The 20,000-nt window shown below is 44.8% G+C and overlaps 1 protein-coding gene across 2 annotated transcripts in view; it reads left to right on the top strand.

Moving 5' to 3' along the window:
• The window catches only part of ibtk (inhibitor of Bruton agammaglobulinemia tyrosine kinase), a 41,121-nt gene that overhangs the window by 9,855 nt on the left and 11,266 nt on the right, over positions 1-20,000 (top strand). For both annotated transcript variants that reach the window (XM_063199604.1, XM_063199602.1), the window contains exons 5-20: positions 1,075-1,185; positions 2,631-2,801; positions 4,249-4,366; positions 4,808-4,988; positions 5,629-5,752; positions 6,152-6,329; positions 9,326-9,485; positions 10,364-10,661; positions 10,941-11,392; positions 12,291-12,377; positions 16,457-16,539; positions 16,971-17,008; positions 17,137-17,233; positions 17,472-17,573; positions 18,879-18,996; positions 19,313-19,373. In XM_063199604.1, coding sequence (XP_063055674.1) covers positions 1,075-1,185; positions 2,631-2,801; positions 4,249-4,366; positions 4,808-4,988; positions 5,629-5,752; positions 6,152-6,329; positions 9,326-9,485; positions 10,364-10,661; positions 10,941-11,392; positions 12,291-12,377; positions 16,457-16,539; positions 16,971-17,008; positions 17,137-17,233; positions 17,472-17,573; positions 18,879-18,996; positions 19,313-19,373 — 2,379 coding nt within the window. The remainder of the gene's footprint in view (positions 1-1,074; positions 1,186-2,630; positions 2,802-4,248; positions 4,367-4,807; positions 4,989-5,628; positions 5,753-6,151; positions 6,330-9,325; positions 9,486-10,363; positions 10,662-10,940; positions 11,393-12,290; positions 12,378-16,456; positions 16,540-16,970; positions 17,009-17,136; positions 17,234-17,471; positions 17,574-18,878; positions 18,997-19,312; positions 19,374-20,000) is intronic.

Here is a 20,000-nt window from a genome sequence, read left to right as displayed (position 1 = left end):
GAGAGAGAGAGAGAGAGAGAGAGAGAGAGAGAGAGAGAGAGAGAGAGAGAGAGAGAGAGAGAGAGAGATCTCTGTTGATGTTACTGCAGCTTCCCTGCTGTTGTGGATTGCTCGTGTGGTTCATACAGAGTGCAGTGGACACCACAGTTGTGGGTCTGAATTTCGTTTTTTATGACTACTAGGGCTGTAACGATACACTCAACTCACGATTCGGTTCGTATCACGATTTATGACCTACGGTTCGATACACCCCACGATTTCACATTAGCCAACATTATAAAATAAAACTATTAATAAAACTGACAACACGCTAACTAATAAATTTAAAAAGTTGAAAATTTGAAGCTTGGAAGCACTATCACTTCATATCATGTGGTTGTTTTCTGGGCTAATGGGTAACAAAACTTTAAAAGGGCGTATCACGATACTGCCTCCTTGTATCACGATGCAGTATTGTGACTCTGTGTATCACGATTTCTCGGTTCGATACAATATCGTTACTGCCCTAATGACTACTTGTTATTACTTTTTGGAAAGGAGAGGGAATGATGGCCAGTTTTGTTCCCTGGAAGCAACCAAGATCTATTTATATTTTAGTATTTTTTTATTATTCTGTCTAGACTAAAGGTACCTGAAGTGTGTGTGTGTGTGTCCACCAATCGGATTCAGTGTATGCGGATTTGTGTGTCTGATGGTGGAGGGGGCGTTCTGCTCTCTGTTGGTTTATATGCATCAGCTTTTCTCAACCTTTATCAGGCCCTTGGGTGGGTGTACTGTATTGTGTGTGTGTGTGTGTGTGTGTGTGTGTGTGTGTGTGTGTGTGTGTGTGTGTGTGTGTGTGTGTGTGTGTGTGTGTGTGTGTGTGTGTGTGTGTGTGTGTGTGTGTGTGTGTGTGTGTGTGTGTGTGTGTGTGACTGTGACATTTCCACAGGCGAATGTGTGTGTGATAAAAATTAATAGGCCCTTGGCATCTCTGAATGTTTCTGCGTATGAGTCATTAAGTGTGTGTGCGTCTGTGTGCGCGTGTGCATGCGCGTGTGCATGCGCGTGTGTGTGTGTGTGTGTGTTTTGCAGGTGGTGCTGTGCAAGTTCCACTCAGTGTTCCTGTCTCAGACGGGTAAGGTGTTCACCTGTGGCCACGGCCAGGGAGGACGCCTGGGGCACGGCGACGAGCAAACCTACCTGGTGGGTTACCGGACTCTCTAACGTGTGTGTGTGTCTGTCTGTCTGTCTGTCTGTCTGTGTCTGTGTGTGTGAAACTGTGTTTTAGGTGTTAAACACCTTTTGTAGATTTTTCTGTTCAGTTCTGCAACATTGGCTACATTGGTTTACATGACGTTTTTAATTCCGAATTAGTAATTCAGAATTAAATAGTTCTGTCAGAATTAAATAGTTTACTTTGATCCTTCATACAATTTCTGAATTGTGAAGTGTTTACATGACATTTATTCTGAATTAAATGTCTCATGTAAACGTAGCCGTTGTTTAGTGTATGCCTGTTCCACTCCTGTTTTATACACATTCCCCTTGTATGCCAGTTGTCACTTTATTAAACTTCACCTGTCCAAATGGGCTTGAACTGTGTGTGTGTGTGTGTGTGTGTGTGTGTGTGTGTGTGTGTGTGTGTGTGTGTGTGTGTGTGTGTGTGTGTGTGTGTGTGTGTGTGTGTGTGTGTGTGTGTGTGTGTGTGTGTGTGTGTGTGTGTGTGTAGCCGTGTGTGTGTGTAGCCGTGTCTGTGCATCCGTTCCAGTCCTTCCTTGTTATGTTGCCTTCACCCTCTCTATGCGTCATATTTGCCCTCTGCCCTGCTTATGCACTGCTCATGCAAAACAACTGTTGCCCAATCAAACCTTACCTGTGAGTCTTACCTGCATTTGTCTGGTCTTTCTACTCCCACGCCCACCTTTTCAACCCATACCACCATCCCTCGTCAACTTCTTCCTGCCTTTTGCACCCCTCTCCCCACCACTGCACATCCCAATTGCCCTTCCACCCTCCTGTACCCCCTGCCCCCCCACACACCCTCTCTATTGTCCACTTGTACTCCATTCTACCCCCTACCTCACCTCTTCCACCTCTACCGCTGCCACCCTCCATCCTGCACCTTCCGCACACTCGCCATCCCAACACCCAACACCCATGCCACCTTTCCTCTCCCCTCCCGCCTCCTCTCCCCCTCCTCTCCTCACCCTCTTCCTCTGCTTTTCCTCTCCTCCTCCTTTCCCCTCCTCCTCTATCCCTCCTCTCCTCCCCCTCTTCATCTTCATCTATCCCTCCTCTCCTCCTCCTCTTCCTCTCCTCTCCCTCCTCTCCTCCTCTCTCTCTTCCTCCTCTCCTCTACTCTCCCCCTCCTCTTCCTCTCCTCCTCCCCTCTCCCCCTCCTCTTCCTCTCTCCTTCTCCTCTCTCCCTCCTCTCCTCCTCTTCTTTCTCTCTCCCTCCTCTTCCTCCTCCTCTCCTCTACTCTCCCCCTCCTCTTCCTCTCCTCCCCTCTCCCCCTCCTCTTCCTCTCTCCTCTCCCTCCTACTCCTTCCCTCTCCCCCTCCTCTTCCTCTCCCCTCCTCTCTCCCTCCTCTTCCTCCTACTCCTTCCCTCTCCTCCTCCTCTTCCTCTCTCCGTCTCCTCTCCCCAGGTGCCGCGGATGGTGGAGGGCCTGCTGGGCGTGTACGTGTGCCAGGTGGCGGCGGCGCGTGACCACACGGCCGTGTTGTCGGAGGACGGCAGTGTCTACTCCTTCGGCCTCAACCGCTTCCACCAGCTGGGCCTCAACCCACCGCCCACCTCCAGCCTCGTGCCCAAACACGTAAGCACAGGGCACAGTCACACAAGGGTGGTGATGGAGCATGACGTTGAAAGCCATACTACTTGTGTCAACTGTTCAAGCTCTTTTGTTTCAGACATGTAAAAGTTTATCGTAAGTTAAGTTAATAGTTTCGACCGTCGAAATGTCTGAAACAAAAGAACTTCAACAGTTAATATAACTTCAAGACATAATGAACTTCATACATACATACTGTACATACATACATACATACATACATACATACATACATACATACATACATACATACATACATACAGTACATACTACTTATGGTTTAGGGCAGGGGTTTTCAATTTCACTGACTGTGAGCCTCCCCTTTGAGTAGGTGAAGACAATCAACCCCCCCCCCCCCCCCCCCCCCCCAAAAAAAAAAGAAAAAACACAACCCACCCACATCGCACACCAAAGCGTTTCAGAGTTCAGAGTGTGAAGTATGTAAGTAGGCCTACTGTGTGTCTGCACATGGGCCCGTGTCCCATATAGGCCTATCTGTGACTGTGGGTTACTGTGGGGTCAGGCTCCTCGTCATGTTACTGTGTTACTGAACTTATTTTTTAGCTTATTCACCTGCACGCTGCTGTCCTGTTACTAAAAGTTGGACAATATTGTTTCAAACTTAACTTCGCTTTGCCGACGCGTCATGCCTCCAAGGCATACTGCACCGAATTTCCTCCGACGTTTGCAAACTAGCCTAACTTACTCCTACCTGCGCTTTGCCTCATCTTTTCCTCTCTCTCCCCCCGCTCTCACTCGCTCACAGATTGCACAGTTACAAAGTTACTCTTCAAGAATAAAAATTGGGTTAAGCACACGGCAGTTCTCCAGTGCTCGCCTTGTCTTGGCTCCCAATTCACTTCCAAATAGCGCAATTTCCACCCGAAATTAGAATATTATTTTAAGAAAGTAAAGAGGAGTTGAATTATCACATACAAGGTCATAGTTCCAACATTTCTGATTTCTCTTTTTTGTTGACTTCTGTTGTGGTGGTGGTAGTAGAAACGGGATGCATTTCTTACTATTACACGCATGCAAGCAGGTACAATGCCTACTGCAGATATTTATAGAAAGTGCACCTTTATTGGCGTGTTTCCCCGCGCCTCCCCAGGGACTCTTTGGCACCCCCCTAGGGAGGCGCGCCTCACCTATTGAAAACCCCTGGTTTAGGGCAGTGATCTCCAATTGGCAGCCCTCGGGCCAGGCCAGGTCCGGCCCGGGCATGGCAAACATCTGGCCCACCATGATATTGGAACAAATGAAAACATATAGGTGTGCTATCTGTGGCCATACGGTTGGGCCCTCAGCCTCATTTGCGCTACATAATTTGGCCCTTGAGAAAAGATCATTGGAGAAGACTGTTTTAGGGTATCACTGCATTGCCTCTTTGGTTGCTGCACAGAACTGATGTTTCCTCTGTCTTCGCTCGCAGGTGTCCTGTAAGGCTCTGAAGGGGAGGCATGTGATCGGCATTGCTGCCGGAAGGTTCCACACGGCCATGTGGACCCATGACGCTGTCTACACCGTGGGACTCAACGGAGGACAGCTCGGTACGTCAAGACCATAGTTTGAATTACAGAGGTCCTGGGAGGTAGGATATACCCCCTCATTAGAGGACAATAGCAGGGTTGGTGTGTTGCAGATTAGTCCAGTCTTCACTGAAAGGACCAATTTTCAACAGGGCCTGAAACAGGTGATCACAACCTTTTCCAATTTTGGAATATTCGCAAACATAGGGCCCACCTCTTACCCAATAAACAATAAAACTCAAAGAAATCAGCAACACACACAAAAATATGATTTTGATTTTTAGAAAATGAATTCAAGGCCAACTTGGAATAGGGCCTCATCCCACAGCTTGAGAATCACTGGCCTAAAAACCAATCCATATCAAAACATGGCCAGTTTTAAACGAGAGTCCTTTCAGACCAGTTTATTACATCAGATGTTCTACACAAGCCTATTTCTCACCTTTGACCTTTAACCCCTAGGCTACCTGCTGGATCCCAACGGTGAGAAGTGTGTGACGGCTCCGCGACAGGTGTCGGCACTGCACCATAAGGAGATCAGCATCTCCATGGTGGCGGCCAGTAACGGGGCCACGGTGTGCGTGACGGTGAAGGGCGACGTCTACCTGCTGGCCGACTACCAGTGCAAGAAGCTGGCCTCCAGGTGAGCGGAGTCGCATGTTGTTTTCAGGCTGGCCCAGAACCATGCTGGTACCCGCTCCGGCACCTGTTGCATTCAGAACCAAAGTGCTTAACATTAGCTGGCTTGTGGCCCTACCGTGGCTTAATGGTAGGGCACTTGTCTACTGCTTGGCCGACCCGGGTTCGATTCCCGGCCCTGGTCCTTTGCTGGCCCTTCCCCGTCTCTTTCCCAACTCACTTCCTGTCTCTGCTTCACTGTCCTGTCATATAAAACACCAATAAAGGCTTGCAAAGCCCCCCGCCAAAAAAAAAACCCACATTAGCTGGCTCGTGAACCGGACTGTTCACATTACTGCATGCGAGCCTGTATTACCTGCTTACCTCTATGTTATCACAATTTGCGGAGAAAAGTCCAGTATTTTTCAGTTTGCAACTCAAACCATATTTCCAGTTCCCGAACAGTCTTTGGCGTGAACACAAGAGTCGGTTCGAGATTGGGTGCGAGAATAGGTACTGTTCTCTGTCAGCCTGAACATGCAAAAAAGAGCCCCTATAGGTCTCGTTAAGAATTAGGAACAGGGTTTTGTGACTTACTTATATTTGTCATATAAGTGTCATTTTTTAAAATTCAATATGTATTGTATATTTTTATTCCCATTTAGGCAATTGAACATAAGGAAGATTCTGGTTACGGGCGGCAGTCTGGATCACCGTGTGGACCCCCAGGTCCTGAATGAGAATGTGGGGGAGAAGGTGGCTATCCTGGCCCTGGATGAAGCTGGCCGAGTGAGTGTGGTTTGGGTTTTTTGTACAGACGAAATCTCCAGCATCAATAATTTCAGACAACTCTAAAGCCTGGTTTAGACTCAACTGAAGGAGACACACTGTCAGCGGGGGTGGCGGCAGATCTTGTACACAAACAGACATCACGTCCCCTCTGCAGAGCTGAAACGACACCTTGCAGCGCTAAACGTATACTTAAGCCTAAGCCTTGTATGGTGTATTTTTTTATAACCATATATAGCGATATTGAACTTTCTTTGACACTCTGTAAACATTTTTTCTTTCTTTCCTGTCTTTGTGCTTTGTGTTTCATCGCTCCCTCCCCTTCTCTCCATCTCTCTCTTTCTTTCTTTCTTTCTTTCTTTCTTTCTCTCTCTCTTTCTCTCTCTCTCTTCACCTCAGGTGTTCTGCTGGCGCTCTGTGGGCGGGGCTCTAAGGCAGTGCAGGTGGGCGTACGGCCGCCAAGTGTTCATGTCTGACATTGCCCTCAACAAGAGCAACATGATGTTCGTCACGCAGGAGGGAGAGGCCTTCAGCGGCCAGTGGCTAGGGGAGTACAAGAAGATCTCAGACAAGAAAGGTACACACAACACACGTTAGACGGGTTAACATACTGTAACTTAAGTTTTCTTATCACGATGATCTGCATAACTTGCTAATTATATGGGCCACTACAAGATCTCAGACAAGAAAGGTACACAGAACGTACATGTTGTACGGGTTGATGTAACTTATCTTACAACAAAGGCCCACATAATACGAAAGTTACAGTAAGTATATAGCCTACTTTGATATCTCTGATGGTTAAGGTACATACAGTATAACACATGTTGTGCAGAGTTGATATAACTTAATCTCATTTGTTAACAAGAACAAGAGAGGTACGTGGAACAGACTTTGTAAGGGTTAATCTAATTAATCACAGAACTCACAAATTATTTAGGATACCATAAGATCTCAGACAAGAAGGGTACATAGAACACATGTTGAACGGGGTTGATATAACTTATCTTACAACAACGGTTCAGAAAACTCGAAATTAGGCCTATATAGGTCTCGGACTAGAAAAGTATGTAGAACTCACACACATACACACTTATCTTACAAAAAACTGTAATGCTAATCTTAAAGATTAGCTGGGTTAGCAGCTAAGAACCCTGGAAAGAAAAAGTATGCAGAACGTGCATATGTATTTCTCCTTTATTTTACTAGGGTAGTCACATTGAGGCTGGTGCCTCTTTTCCAAATGAGCCCTATCCAAGAAATCAGCAAAAGGCAAAATGTTCTACACGGGAAACGCATACAGACAAGAACAGACATCTAAAAAAAAAAAAAAAAAACAAGGCATAAAAGCATATCCACTAAAAAGCAAGACATAAAAGATTAAGATGTAAAAACATGCAGGACGTAACGATGCAAACATAAAATATGCAGGACGTAACCAAGACATGCAAGCGAGACAAGCAAAGCTCAGAGAAATAGCAGGACAATGGCACACCACACCAGGCAACACAAATATACAAAGCTCAGCAAGAGAAGCAGGACAAAAACACAGCATGCAGGGCATCAAGACCGTCAGAGAATAAATAGCATGCTGTGTAAGATACACACGGGTTAAGACAAGCAGGGCATAACATGCCATATAGTTTACTGTTGATCTTCAGCAAGAAAATATATGTTAATACCGTATTGGCCCGAATATAAGACGTGGTTTTTGTTCTAAAAATAGTGCTCTAAAAAGGGGGGTCGTCTTATTTCCGCGCGCTAGAGAAAAATGTAGGCTAAAAAAATAAATAAAAAAAAATTCACTTAACCTGAAGTCCATACCATTAGTCTATGCTTCACAACAATGCCACAAAACTCAATAATGGATGGGTTAAGAGATTGTTTTGTCCATATCAAATTTGCAGATGCTTGTTTCGTTATGACTGTTGCACTGTCAATGTCAACGCGATGCGGACGACAGTGCAAGGGGAAAAACACAAGTCAATCGCGGCTCGTTACTCTGCTTTTATTTGTGTTTGGTTTTACAGTCTCATCAGGAAAGCTTTGGTCGTTCTCTCTGGTCAGCCGACAACACCACTAGAAATAAAGAAATGAAGGGTGATTTGACGAACAACCTGTAGGCTAAGTTTTGGATGCTGTCATCAGCCAATCAATGGTCATCTGTGTGTGCGCGAGACAGCTGCGCCTTTGACAAGCGGTGCCTTTGACAAGCGGTGCATTTGACGATATGCCTCGCAACGATGCAGCAACACAGAATAATGGTTAGGGCAAGAGATTGTCTTGTTCATATAAAATCACTAGGAGTTTTACCCTTGGTACGAAATGAATATCAATCGGACTTCTAATGTCAACGTGGTTCTGATAGGCAGCGCATCGGTTTCAAGTGCAATGCGTCAATCTGCCTTTGGTCACGCTCGGTTTCTACAGTCCAACGGAAAACTTTGGATGCATAAAATGAACGGCGATTTGGCGAGACGGCTGCTGGTTAGATATTGCTGTCAACTAAGCATTTTGCAAAATCTGTGCATTGCACAATAGATTGCCTATCTCTACTGGTTGCCTGGCTGGCACAGACTAATGCTCTGAGTGTAGGCTATGTTGCGTTGCACTTTAAACAGGCGGGCCCAGGCGGCTGTAGCCTGTGCCTATTGGCGCTTGACAGGTGAAGTGAGTAAAGAAAGGAAAAGGATATGAGTAGCCATCTGTGGTCTTATATCATGGAAATTCCATGAAGATTATATTGTGAAATTTGTTCTTTGTAAAAAGCCTCAGATTTTCCAACAAATAAAAAAATGCATTTTGAGAAAAGTTTCCAATGTGAAACAAAATTAAGTCTTCAAAAAACTTTTTTCCCCAAAACATGAGCCTGAAAATGGGGGGTCGTCTTATAATCAGGATCGTCTTATATTCGGGCTAATACGGTAATAACTATTGCAGAACACATGCTGTGTAGACTACATTAGCTCACTCTCCAGGGATGTATTTCTCGAAACCATAGTTTGCAATGCAATTTCCCATTGGCAACTACCGAAGTTGCTAACTGCTAACAACTACGCTTTCCAGAAATGCACCCCAGAGTTGTACACAGGGACAGCCACAGGGATTAACTCATGAATGAAGTGCCCTGGGCATGATACTGTCCCCTTACACTGCTCCCTATGGGGCCTTTGTCATCACTACTATCCCTTGCTCACAAGTATAATGGGTTAAATTGAGATCAAATTTCACGGAGAGAACCTGCGTGCCATGTATGAAACCCTTACAATGATGTGCCACTAAAAAACCCAGAAGGGTCTCTCATACGCACCAGAAACTTTTTGTAGTGCACATGACTTCTCCCCGGAAGAAGAGTCACTGCGACTCAACGTCCCCTTTTCCCAAAGGTTTGAAAAAAATCTCAGTAACTCTCTCCTCAGGACTTCATGTGCTTACAGAGTACCAGTATTTTTTTTTTTGCCACACCTCATTTGAAAGGCTCCGTAATCGTGTGATCACAGTGACAAACTGGAGAGTTTGTATACATTCTATACATAGTTTTTATTGATTTTTATTTCTTTCACACCTTGTCAGACCCAGCTTGTGTGGAGGTGTGTGGCCACTCGGAAGCGGGGGGAGGGGTGTACGAGCGCATCCGTCTGGAGAAGCTGCCCTATGTGCACCGCGCCGTCAGCATCACCACCGACTCCAAGGGACGCAACTTCGGCGTGCTGCAGTCCGACCCCAAGACCAGGTACACACTTGAGACGCAACACACACTCCCTCCCTCTACACACACACACACACACACACACACTGTTTTTTATCGCTCAATGCAGTCTGAGACCAGGTACATACAGACGCAATACTCACTCACTCACTTTTCATGAACACTCCTTGATTTCAATTCATTCTGTCTGATCCAAAACTAGGTGCACACCAAGATGCCTCACTCAACAAATTGCTTGTTTTAGCAGTCTTATTCAAAACCAGGAAAACACAACATGCACTTCTTATCTCATAAACACTTAATTTGATAGAAGACTAGGGACAGAGGCACAACACACACACTTTTGTTTTGAACACCTAAACCGTGTAGTATACAGTATACTACAACCTGACTATGTGTGGCTTGAAAGAGATGAGCTTTTTCTCATACTGTATTTAGAGAGAAAAACACGCACATCCGTCTCAAAAAGATTGGGTGCAGGACCAGCAAAAATACCATGAAAAAACTGAAAGAAAAGTCTGCGACACCAAGCTCCCGTTGCTCTTTTTTTAATGTGACTTTTCTTTCTGCTTTTTCTCATACTGGCCATGTCTGGGTTAGGAGTGTATGTAGGATAAGGAAGAACCACACTCCTTTTTAATCCATTTTTATTTTCGTAACGTTTTGGGCCACCACGGCCCCTTCCTCAGACTGTTTTGGTCAGTGGTGGTCCAAAACGTCACAAAGATAAACATGGATTAAAGGGAGCTCAAGTGCGTGAGATCTGACTGGGTTAAGAGTGTACACTTTTTTTTTAAATTAAACACTGTATCTTTTGTCTGCAAATATGATTAATGATTAGATTGTGAATAATTCCATAATATTCAGCATTTCCACTCCTCCTCTGTCTGTCTGTCTGCCAGTCTGTACGAGGTCCCGAGCGTCTCCTCCTCCACCTTCTCGGAGCACCTGCGGCGCCTGCGCTCCGAGGCGGACGAGACGGACAGCATCCACGACGTCACGCTGCAGGCCGGCGACCGCACCTTCCCCGCGCACAAGTACGTCCTGTCCACGCGCTCCGACTTCTTCCGGAAGCTGCTCTACCGCGAGGAGGGACAGGGGGACAACGGCGAGGGCGGCAACGGCGTCGACTGGGACGAGGAAGAGGAGGTGTGCCGCAGTGAAGACGCGTCCGGCTGCGACCTGCTCATCCTGGAGAAGGTGGTTTTCTCATTCTTATGAGGATTATTATAATTGTACAGTATGCCACTTTCTGACTTTGTTGTTCTATGATTTCATATATTCTGAGCTAGCCACTCTGTATACCCTATCGATAACTTTTGGCAAATATTTGTTTTGTTTTTTCTTAATCATCCCATCTTTTTTAATTTTTAATCTAACTCTTAAAGTACATTGACCTTGCATGTCTTGTATGAATTGTGCTATACAAATAAAGGTATGATTATAATAACAATAATTATTTGTATCGTTATTATTAAGGTTCCCCCCGAGCTCCTGGAGCAGGCGCTGCAGTTCATCTACGCCGACAGCTGTGAGATGCTGACGCACGGCTCCAGACCCAGCGTGCCGCGCCCTGGCGCCCTGCTGAAGGCCAAGATGGACGCCAAGCAGCAGCAGCAGGAGCAGCTCATCCACAGCCTGCAGGAGCTGGGCCTGGGGGACAGCCTGCGCGGACGCTCGGCCCTGGAGGTCTACCGCTCGCTACCGCCCCCCGTCCACACGGAGGGAGATTACAACAACAAGGATGCCAATAAGGAGAAGGCCAACTCCACCAACAAGGGGAAGGGCAACAAGGCGGGCAAGAAGGGGGGAGGGAAGGGCAACAGAGGGGGTGATGGTGGTGGTGGTGGAGGAGGTAGTACCGGTACGAACCCAGTGAAGATGCTGCAGGCGCTGGCCAAGAGACTGGGCCTGGGGAGCCTCTCGAGCAGGTGGGTGATATGCTGCTATGGTGGGTGGGCTGTGGGTACTAGAAGGCGATTAATCTGTCGTAAATGAATATTAAAATGTGAGAAATCAGCCTTTGGCACATTTAATATTTTTTTTTATATCACCATTGGGGGCTGTGACTTTTTTATTGAAAATGTTCAAGTGTTCATTTGCATACAGTAAATAATACGTTTGATATTGTTAATGAAACTGTATTGCTGGATTGATATAATAATCTCATCAGTTTCTTGTTAAACTTTAAATTGTAGGTGAAGTAGTTTAAGAAGATCTATGTGACAGGTTTACGAAAAGATATTTTGTGTAGAATTCCTAATACTTCAAAAAAAAGTGCTGGGATTTCATGTGGTCAGTGGGAGCTTTACAGTCCCCCTGAAAGCAGCAGTGAAGGCCTTGACTCACCACAGGTCTGCAACACCAGGATGACTGATGATGCCCTCCCTATGGGCCAGTATAATGAAATGTGATCTCGGCCGCTCTCAAATGCTCATCACGCTAAATGGCCCATTGATAATGGCTGTTTACTGTCCACACAGCTATCCATCTGCAGCCTGCTCCTGGCTGATGGTAGAACTATGCAGGCACCGTGCCTGATTTCAGGCTTGGCAGGGTTTATGAGGGGGGAAACAAATATGCGGTCGGGTCTAGACTCTACACAAAGAATAGCTGGGGAATGCTGTCACTTAAAGCCACCAAGAATGCTGTCATTCAAAGAAACTGAAGGCCAGCGTTACACTTCAACGAAGGGTGCTTATTACATTTTTTAATCAAATCTTGTTCCGAAATGTGTGGTTATGGACATTTATCTGGAGATGCTTTTCAACTTTGCTGAGTGAGCCAGATGTTGAATGTGCATCTCGTTGTTGTTGTTGTGGTTTTCAGGTTGGAAGGGGTGAAGTTTGAGAACGGCACAGTCACCGTGGCAACCAAGAAGACGGGCAGCAGACCAAAATTCAACCAGAGGAAGGGGTGGGTGTCAAATCATCACCATTTGTTTTTTGTTTGCAGTCATTTCAAACTGAAGTATCACGGAAACCAAATATGCATTCTGACCACAATGCCAAACAGCTAGTCAACTCTGTGTGGTAGTCCATCCATATCATCATCACTGCTCAGTCCATTGCACAGTTTGAAGACACCGCATTTTTTTCATCTGATTTATTTCTTCCACTTTAATTATTTGCCATCCACCTCTGGTAAAAAAAAATATCTTAACATTGTTGCCAAGGAAACAAATACCTTCATTATGTGTCAGAGTTGAAACAAAGATGCCATGTGTGCATAGAGCCACAGTCACAGTTTTACTTTTTTCCCCCCCACATTCAACTCTTTCCTCTGTCTTTCCCTGGATCTCATCCAAGAACTGACTCTTCTCTACTCTAAGTCTTACTTTGCATTCCAGACCCAATCCAAAACTAGTCAGACATGTGACTTGTTTCTGGTCCCAACTCACTGCATTTCAGGCAGTTGAAGTCAGAGTTCCGAAGAGAGAGAACAACTGCCACAATTCCTGTCTCTGGCAAGGGGTTCTGATTGTCTTACGTGCCCAAATGGTTGCTTCGACTGCAACATTAAATTCAAGTAGACACAATATCACACCATAATTTGAAGAAAATGTTGAGTTAAAATTGCTGTCTAATCATCCACACACGAAGAGAAATAAAGTGTATAGTTAATTTATTGACATTAAAATTGTATTTCCATGGTTGCAGCCTTTATAGTCCAATTTGTGGGAGGTGAGAGAAGTCCCATGCTCCACTAGTTTGAATTGGATCTGGAGCACAATATTAGTTCAACCTCTTCCAGTTAGCAAACTCACTCTCACTCGCCTGTTTTTGATTGTTGATATCTGCGCTACAGCCAATAGTGCATACTGCTCTGCAGTGGGCTGTGCTGATTTCACAACCAGACATGATTGATTGTGATAGGCCAACACAAGCCAAGCCATGGAATGTCAAATGTTCAAACTAAGCGGATGTTTTGGTTGGCTATGGTAGACCGAACCGTTATAAGGAAGTGCCAGTGAAAAAAACTAATGTTACTCTTTTGTGTACACTATTTTAGTTTAATGTACAGTATGGAGACATCACTGCTGTAGAAATTGCCCATCTAAATGACTTAATGTTACACTTGTATAGTTCTTTTAGACTGCAGAAATGACGTAACTGTTACAGAAAAGGGTTAGGCTAAACGGTACCTCTGTATAAACATCTTCTGGAAACCACTTGAATGGGAGTTAAGGTTCAGACATGGCAAAAGTGGTGCAGATAGTATGAATTTCAACAAATGGGGGTCCCGTGCTTATTTAATGTAAAAGACATTTAGAAAACATTGCATAGACTTTGTATGCTATGCCAAGTTGTGACACAGCCTATAAGATTTCTTGTGGCCTATACTTTTTTGTTTTAATTTGTTGAGCTGCCTTGGTCGTCTTTTTTCAGCCTGTGCCATGTTTTCAGCATTATTCAACAAAAACAATTGACAGTTGCAGGATTATGAAGTGATCTTGAAGGATGATGAAAGACACCTTCCATCCTAACCATTTCATGTTTCAAAGGCTGCCCTTAGGGAAGCGACTACGTCCTAGACAATACATGACCGAGAGATTGCGCAAGAGTTTCTTCCCTCAAGCCATCTGCTTTTTAAATTCTCTAAAGGCCAACTCTTTCTTTTATTATCATTATTTTCCCCCATTCTGTTATTTATTATTATTATATGGTTGTGACGTCATCTGTCGAATGCTCCATTCATTTCAACGGGGCTCCCCAACGTTCGGACGTCTGTTATTTTTCGATAACGGACGGGTTGGTCTATAACAGACCGCTGTCAATGGCAACAAGACTTTTCACTGCTAAAGCGACTTTTCAACAAGACTCTAATCAGCTGCTGTGATAGACAGCACCCGTTGTCCTGGCTACCGCTGTCAATGGCAACAAGACGTTCACTGCTAAAGCCACTGGCTTGTATACAAGTCAGTGGCTAAAGCGAATGTTTCATATCACTCCGCAGGGGGTCCGGTCTTTTGTCACTCTAATCAGCTGCTGTGATAGACAACACCTGTTGTCCTGGCTAGCCTACCTAGCTGTTGCCTAGCGGTGTTCCACAACGGCAATGTTTTGTTTTGCGCAGCAACAATCTTAACATTAAATATGTCTAAAGAAATGTCCCCGCATGTGTCAATCATTTAAGTATATCCATATAATAAGCGGGTTAACTTTCGGCGAGTCGGTCGCTTTGTGGAATAGCAGCACTTCAGAGAGAACAAGACCCCTCCGCTCCGCGTCGGGGTCTAAAGATTCTCTCTGTCGTGCTGCTATTCCACGGTAGCGACCTTCTCGCCGAACGTTAACCCTTACTTACAACTACACAACAGAGAGCAGTTGCAACTTTCATTTCACTGACAATTGTGCCAGCACAAGAAAGCACATGACAAATAAAATCTTGAATCTTGAAATCAAACTGGAAATCCTAGACTTAATAAAAAGAATTAAAATAATGAATTATTTTTAGATTCAAAATCTCATCTTCAAAGAGGATGACAGACAGTTCACAGACAGTATTGCGACAAAAACGCAGCAGGACAGTTGGCAATGTAATATGGCAGAGCTGTCCTTTTAACTTAGCTCTCGGCTCCCTGCTGCGACTAACCATCCTGGCCATCTTCACACGCAGGCTCCTCTGAACAGCTCTGTGCTGGGGTCAGCAGTTTACAACATAATAGGATGATTAAAAACAACAGAGTTGGAGAGTGCTATGGCTTAGTGGGCTAAGGTGCCGTACCATTACACCGGGGGACGTGGGTTCGATTCAGACACTGAGGACATTTCCCAATCTTTCCCCATCTCTCTCTCCCCACTCATTTCCTGTCTTTCTTCACTGTACTATTGGAAATAAAGGCACAAAAAGCTCATAAAAAAATATCTTTTAAAAAAAATAAATAAAAAAAACCCAGCATAGTAGGATTGAAAAGCATGGAGACTATGGGAGAGAGGGAGATTTTGTAATTAGACATTGTAGAGGCGGCTCTTGGGTGCTGTTCCCTGTGGCTAGGCGTCCTGGCTGGGCTGTCTCTCAGTGAGGCCTTCTCAGTGGAGCTGTCCGCTGTAGTCAGCGGCTCCAACTTTGACACAAGTGACCTTTCAAGGATGCCTCATCCCCACCCCTGAAAATGCCACCATCATGCTCATACTGTGGGTGTGTGTGTGTGTGTGAGAACGCTGTTCTAAGCCCACTCGACCTCTGACAGTTTAGACTAGACATCGAATTATGTCGCCAATTTACGTGCCTCCTGTGGCTGTACTCTGTATTTGACAAAGACAGGCACCCGTTGTGAACCTGGACGAAATTTTAGTTGATGTTATTATATCAAAGGCAGCAGGAGTTCTGGCGTGTCTGCACATTGGCATTGGATTGGCATTGAAGAGTGAAAATGAAAGGCAATCCTGCCTGTTGGTACAGCATTCAGCAACGCCTCTTTGATGGTATATAACACAGGTTTTGTTATTTGACACTTGCTATTCACAAACATGCTGGGCATGCTGGATGTATTGTCAATCATATTCATTTGACTAGAAATGCTGCTTCTTGATACCCTTTGTAGCCTAATTTCCTTGTGCATACCAGGCTCAGTGAATAAAAGTTTGATAGTTAACAGACAATAGACAAGGGTATTGTTGCGCTCTAGATGTTTAAAAAAATAAGTAGGTGCGTGGACTCAAAAAAAGTAAAGTACAAAGTTGGAGCAGGTTCGCACACTTAACGAGACACTAAGGTCAAGCACAAGGAGTTATTTTATTTTTGTCAGAGCAGACGTTTCAGGCTGTTGCCATCATCAGTGCTCTCTGTGCTCAACGCAGTGCTAAAGAATTTAAATTAATAAAATCAGGAAATCAGCAGTTCTACATCAGAATATTTTTTCAGTTTTTATTTTATGCCTCGTCCTGTGCTGATTGCAAAGAAGTGTCAATCCCAAAAGTGCAGAGTATGCTCTCCTTTGCTCAACAGTTTGATCAAGTTTGAATATTAATTCCCCACCTCTCCGTTCACAGCACCTACCTGTGTGATGTCACACTCCGAGCTGAGGACGGGAAGGAATTCCCGTGTCACAAGTGCGTCCTGTGTGCCCGCCTGGGTAAGCCAAACGCCGCTAGACCTGAGAAATATCACAACTTTGAACCAAAGTGTCATCCTAGTTTTTATTTTCAGTGATACCTTGATAATGAAAGGGTAGAATTATCTGACACTCTTAATTGTGATCTAGTCGAATAGTTTTCAAGCCCATTTTCCCACCATAGTTAGTGCTTGATGGAGGAAATCTGGAGCACTATTTATAAAACGTATTAAATAGATGTGATGTGAAAATAGTGCTAATAATAAGAATGCAATTTTCCATATATGAATTTTCATATTAAACATTTAAACCTGTACTCAATATTAAGTGATGAAGGGAAGAAACAAAAAGGCTTGTTTTGCAAATACAGTACGTTCTTGACATCAATTTTACATTTTGTTTTTTGTGTCATCATGTTTGATATCCTTATTTGTGTATCTGTGTTTTCTCAGAATACTTCAACCGTATGCTGGGCAACCCCTGGATTGAGGTATTTCAAGGCTTCACTTTGCCAAGATCATGTAAATTAAGTCCTCTCAGCAATGGAGGTGTTGAAATGAGCCCAATGTTAATGTAAAGCTCTGTGAATGTTGTAATGTGTTTGTCTGCCCTCTGCAGGCCACCAGCTGTACTGCGCTAGATATGCCCACCAGCTCTGAGGTGCTGCAGGTGATCCTGGAGTATGTCTACACAGACGACTCCCCAACCGTCAAAGGTAACATATCTCATGTATAATTATCAAGAAAATATGTATGAACCTGTATGAATTAGATGCCCTTGTGTCATGTACAGAAAATAACATGCAAATACTTTTTTTTCTGTCTGTCTGTTGCTCTCTCTCTCTCTCTCTCTCTCTCTCTCTCTCTCTCTCTCTCTCTCTCTCTCTCTCTCTCTCTCTCTCTCTCTCTCTCTCTCTCTCTCTCTCTCTCTCTCTCTCCCTCTTTCTCCCTCAGAGTCCCAGAAGGTGGAGTTTGTGTGTAACGTCCTAGTGGTTGCTGACCAGCTGCTCATCTCGCGGCTGAAGGAGATGTGTGAGGTGGCCGTTACTGAGAACCGTAAGTTGACCCCTCTTCCTCCTCCTCTTTCTCATTCTCCTGCTCCTTCTCACCCTCCTCTTCTCCACTCTGACCCTTCACTCCTCCATCTCTGTCCCTTATCTATCGCTCTATTCACCTTATTCCACCTCGTCCATTGTAACATTGTTGTGCTCACAGAATTTCTGCTTTGCTAGTTCCTGTTAGGCCTCTAGCCCATAGACCTCTTAGATATGAATGATTCAACACGAGCAACCGGAAATTGAAAACTCGTAATGGCGCCGTGAGTTCATAAACAGATCGCTGGCAATGGTAACAGGCTTTAGACAGTTTCGTTATCACTCTACAATGATTCCGGTCACTTCTGGCTCAAAATTGAGCAACACAACAGAACAACTGCATGTTCTCTGAAAAAAAAAAAAACTAAAAACCAGGCCTGGAATTTTGTCATTTTAGGGGCCTTTTGAGTTGTCAATTTTTTAAGGGCACAAAGGCCAAAAGCCAGGGCACCAAGGCTGTAAATGAAAACTTTTTTTTTCTAGCAGTCAAATTGAAATGTAACCATTTTCTCATCTGCCCGGCCGGTGTTAATTTAGAGCAAATGAAGTGCAAAATACAAGATTGTGTAAAGGGTAGTGTGACCATGTTCGTGCCAGCAATAAGGAGGACATGTTTTTGGCCGGGGGGGTTGGGGGTCCTCCCCCAAGAAATTTTGTGTTTCTTAGATGCAATTTCATGCATTTTAATGCATTTCAATCAATTAGGCGTCAGAGAGGTATCAAGGCCACTGTGCACAAGGCCAAAGTGGGAGGGCACGAGGGCCATGGCCCTCGCAAAATTCCTGTCCTGCTAAAAACACCCACACACAAATTCAAAACCATCGGGGTCCTACATCTCAGTCAGTGCTTTTCCACTACCGGACTCCTCGTGGAGTGCAACATTCCCTCATGAGGAGATGCATTGACCTTGACCATGACCTTCTCATCTCAACTCTCTGTATAATTTTTTCCCCTCCATCCCTCCTTATTTAACTCCCCTCTCTCCTCATCTATTTATCACCTACCACCCCACGGGAGCTGTCCCCGTTCTTAAGTGTGTCGCAAGGTCGTGGGTCATGATGCGTGTTACCTTTGAAGATGAGACCAGAATAAGGGTGTATTCTCCTCTGTAGGGGCCTTAAGTGACTCTTAACTATCCTCTGCCCAAGGTCACCCACAATTATGCAGTTCGAGTGTGCGTGCGTGTGCGTGCGCGTGTGTGTGTGCGTGTGTGTGTGCGTGTGTGCTTGCTAATAGGTGTCCTCTTCTCTCCTCTCCGTGTCTGTAGTGACCCTGAAGAATGCTGCAGAGTTGCTTGAGTTTGCCTCCATGTATAATGCGGACCAGCTCAAGCTCTCCTGCCAGCAGTTCATCGTGCTCAACATGGCTGCCCTGCTAGAGTCCAGGTGAGGATGAGAGGAGTCTTTCCTCCATTGTGTGCGTGTGCGTGTGCGTGTATGTGTATGTGTGTGTGTGTGTGCGCGCGCGTGTGTGTGTGTGTGTGCGCACGTGTGTGCACACGCCAGTTCGTACAGTGCTTGCATGCACATGGTTTTGTTGATGTGTGTGAGTGCTTTCGTGCATTTTTTACGTGTGTTTGCATTTGCGTGTTTTTGAGCATCGGGTCACAATTTTACAGGCTATACAGTTAAGTAAAATTCAAATGTTCTGAAGTTGCAATATCTGGCATGTTCATTGTGTTGGTCTGTGTGTGCCTTCTAGAGCGTTGGATGTTCTGAGTGAGGATGTTCTAGTGGAGCTCTCTGCAGCCTACAGAAGAATGGTCAGTTCACCTCTACACACACGCGCACACACACACACACACACACACACACACGCACACACACATACGCACACACACACAACGTTGAGGGCTTGAGTTGAGGTCTTGAAGAAGCTACTCAACTATTCAGTGATATGTAAAACAATATTGATTTATCTAAAAGCTAAAATATTTTTAAAAGGGGTAACTTCATGGCAAAAGAAACTTTCAATGTGGACTTCTCTGTTTTCTACTTGAACACAGTGAACAAGTGAACTCAATAGGAAGGCCATAAATTCATCAGATATCATCAGATTCCCATGTGCGAGGTATTGCTGTAAAGCTTAGAGTCTGTGATACGCCAATATGCCCCCGGGCCTACTTGCAGCTGAAAACAAACAAAAGCATCGGCCCCTGAAGACTGTCGTCCCACCAGGGAAATGCCCTGCATGCCAGATTACCAGTCCAGCCCTGCTACAGTAAAAGTCAAAGCATTGCCACCATTGCATGGATTGTAACCATCTAGCAGTCCATTTTAATACATATTCAAAATGTGTTTTTATTGTGCTTCTTAGTTAAAACTGATGAAATTGCTGTTTAAATTTGTCAAGGAAAAATCAAAGAACATTAACCACGTTCCAGTTGCCG

Source organism: Engraulis encrasicolus, chromosome 5 (genome assembly GCF_034702125.1).
Source record: "Engraulis encrasicolus isolate BLACKSEA-1 chromosome 5, IST_EnEncr_1.0, whole genome shotgun sequence".
NCBI classification, from domain to species: domain Eukaryota; kingdom Metazoa; phylum Chordata; class Actinopteri; order Clupeiformes; family Engraulidae; genus Engraulis; species Engraulis encrasicolus.
The sequence above is the reverse complement of the archived record's forward strand: the minus strand, read 5'-3'. Positions and strand labels throughout refer to the sequence as shown.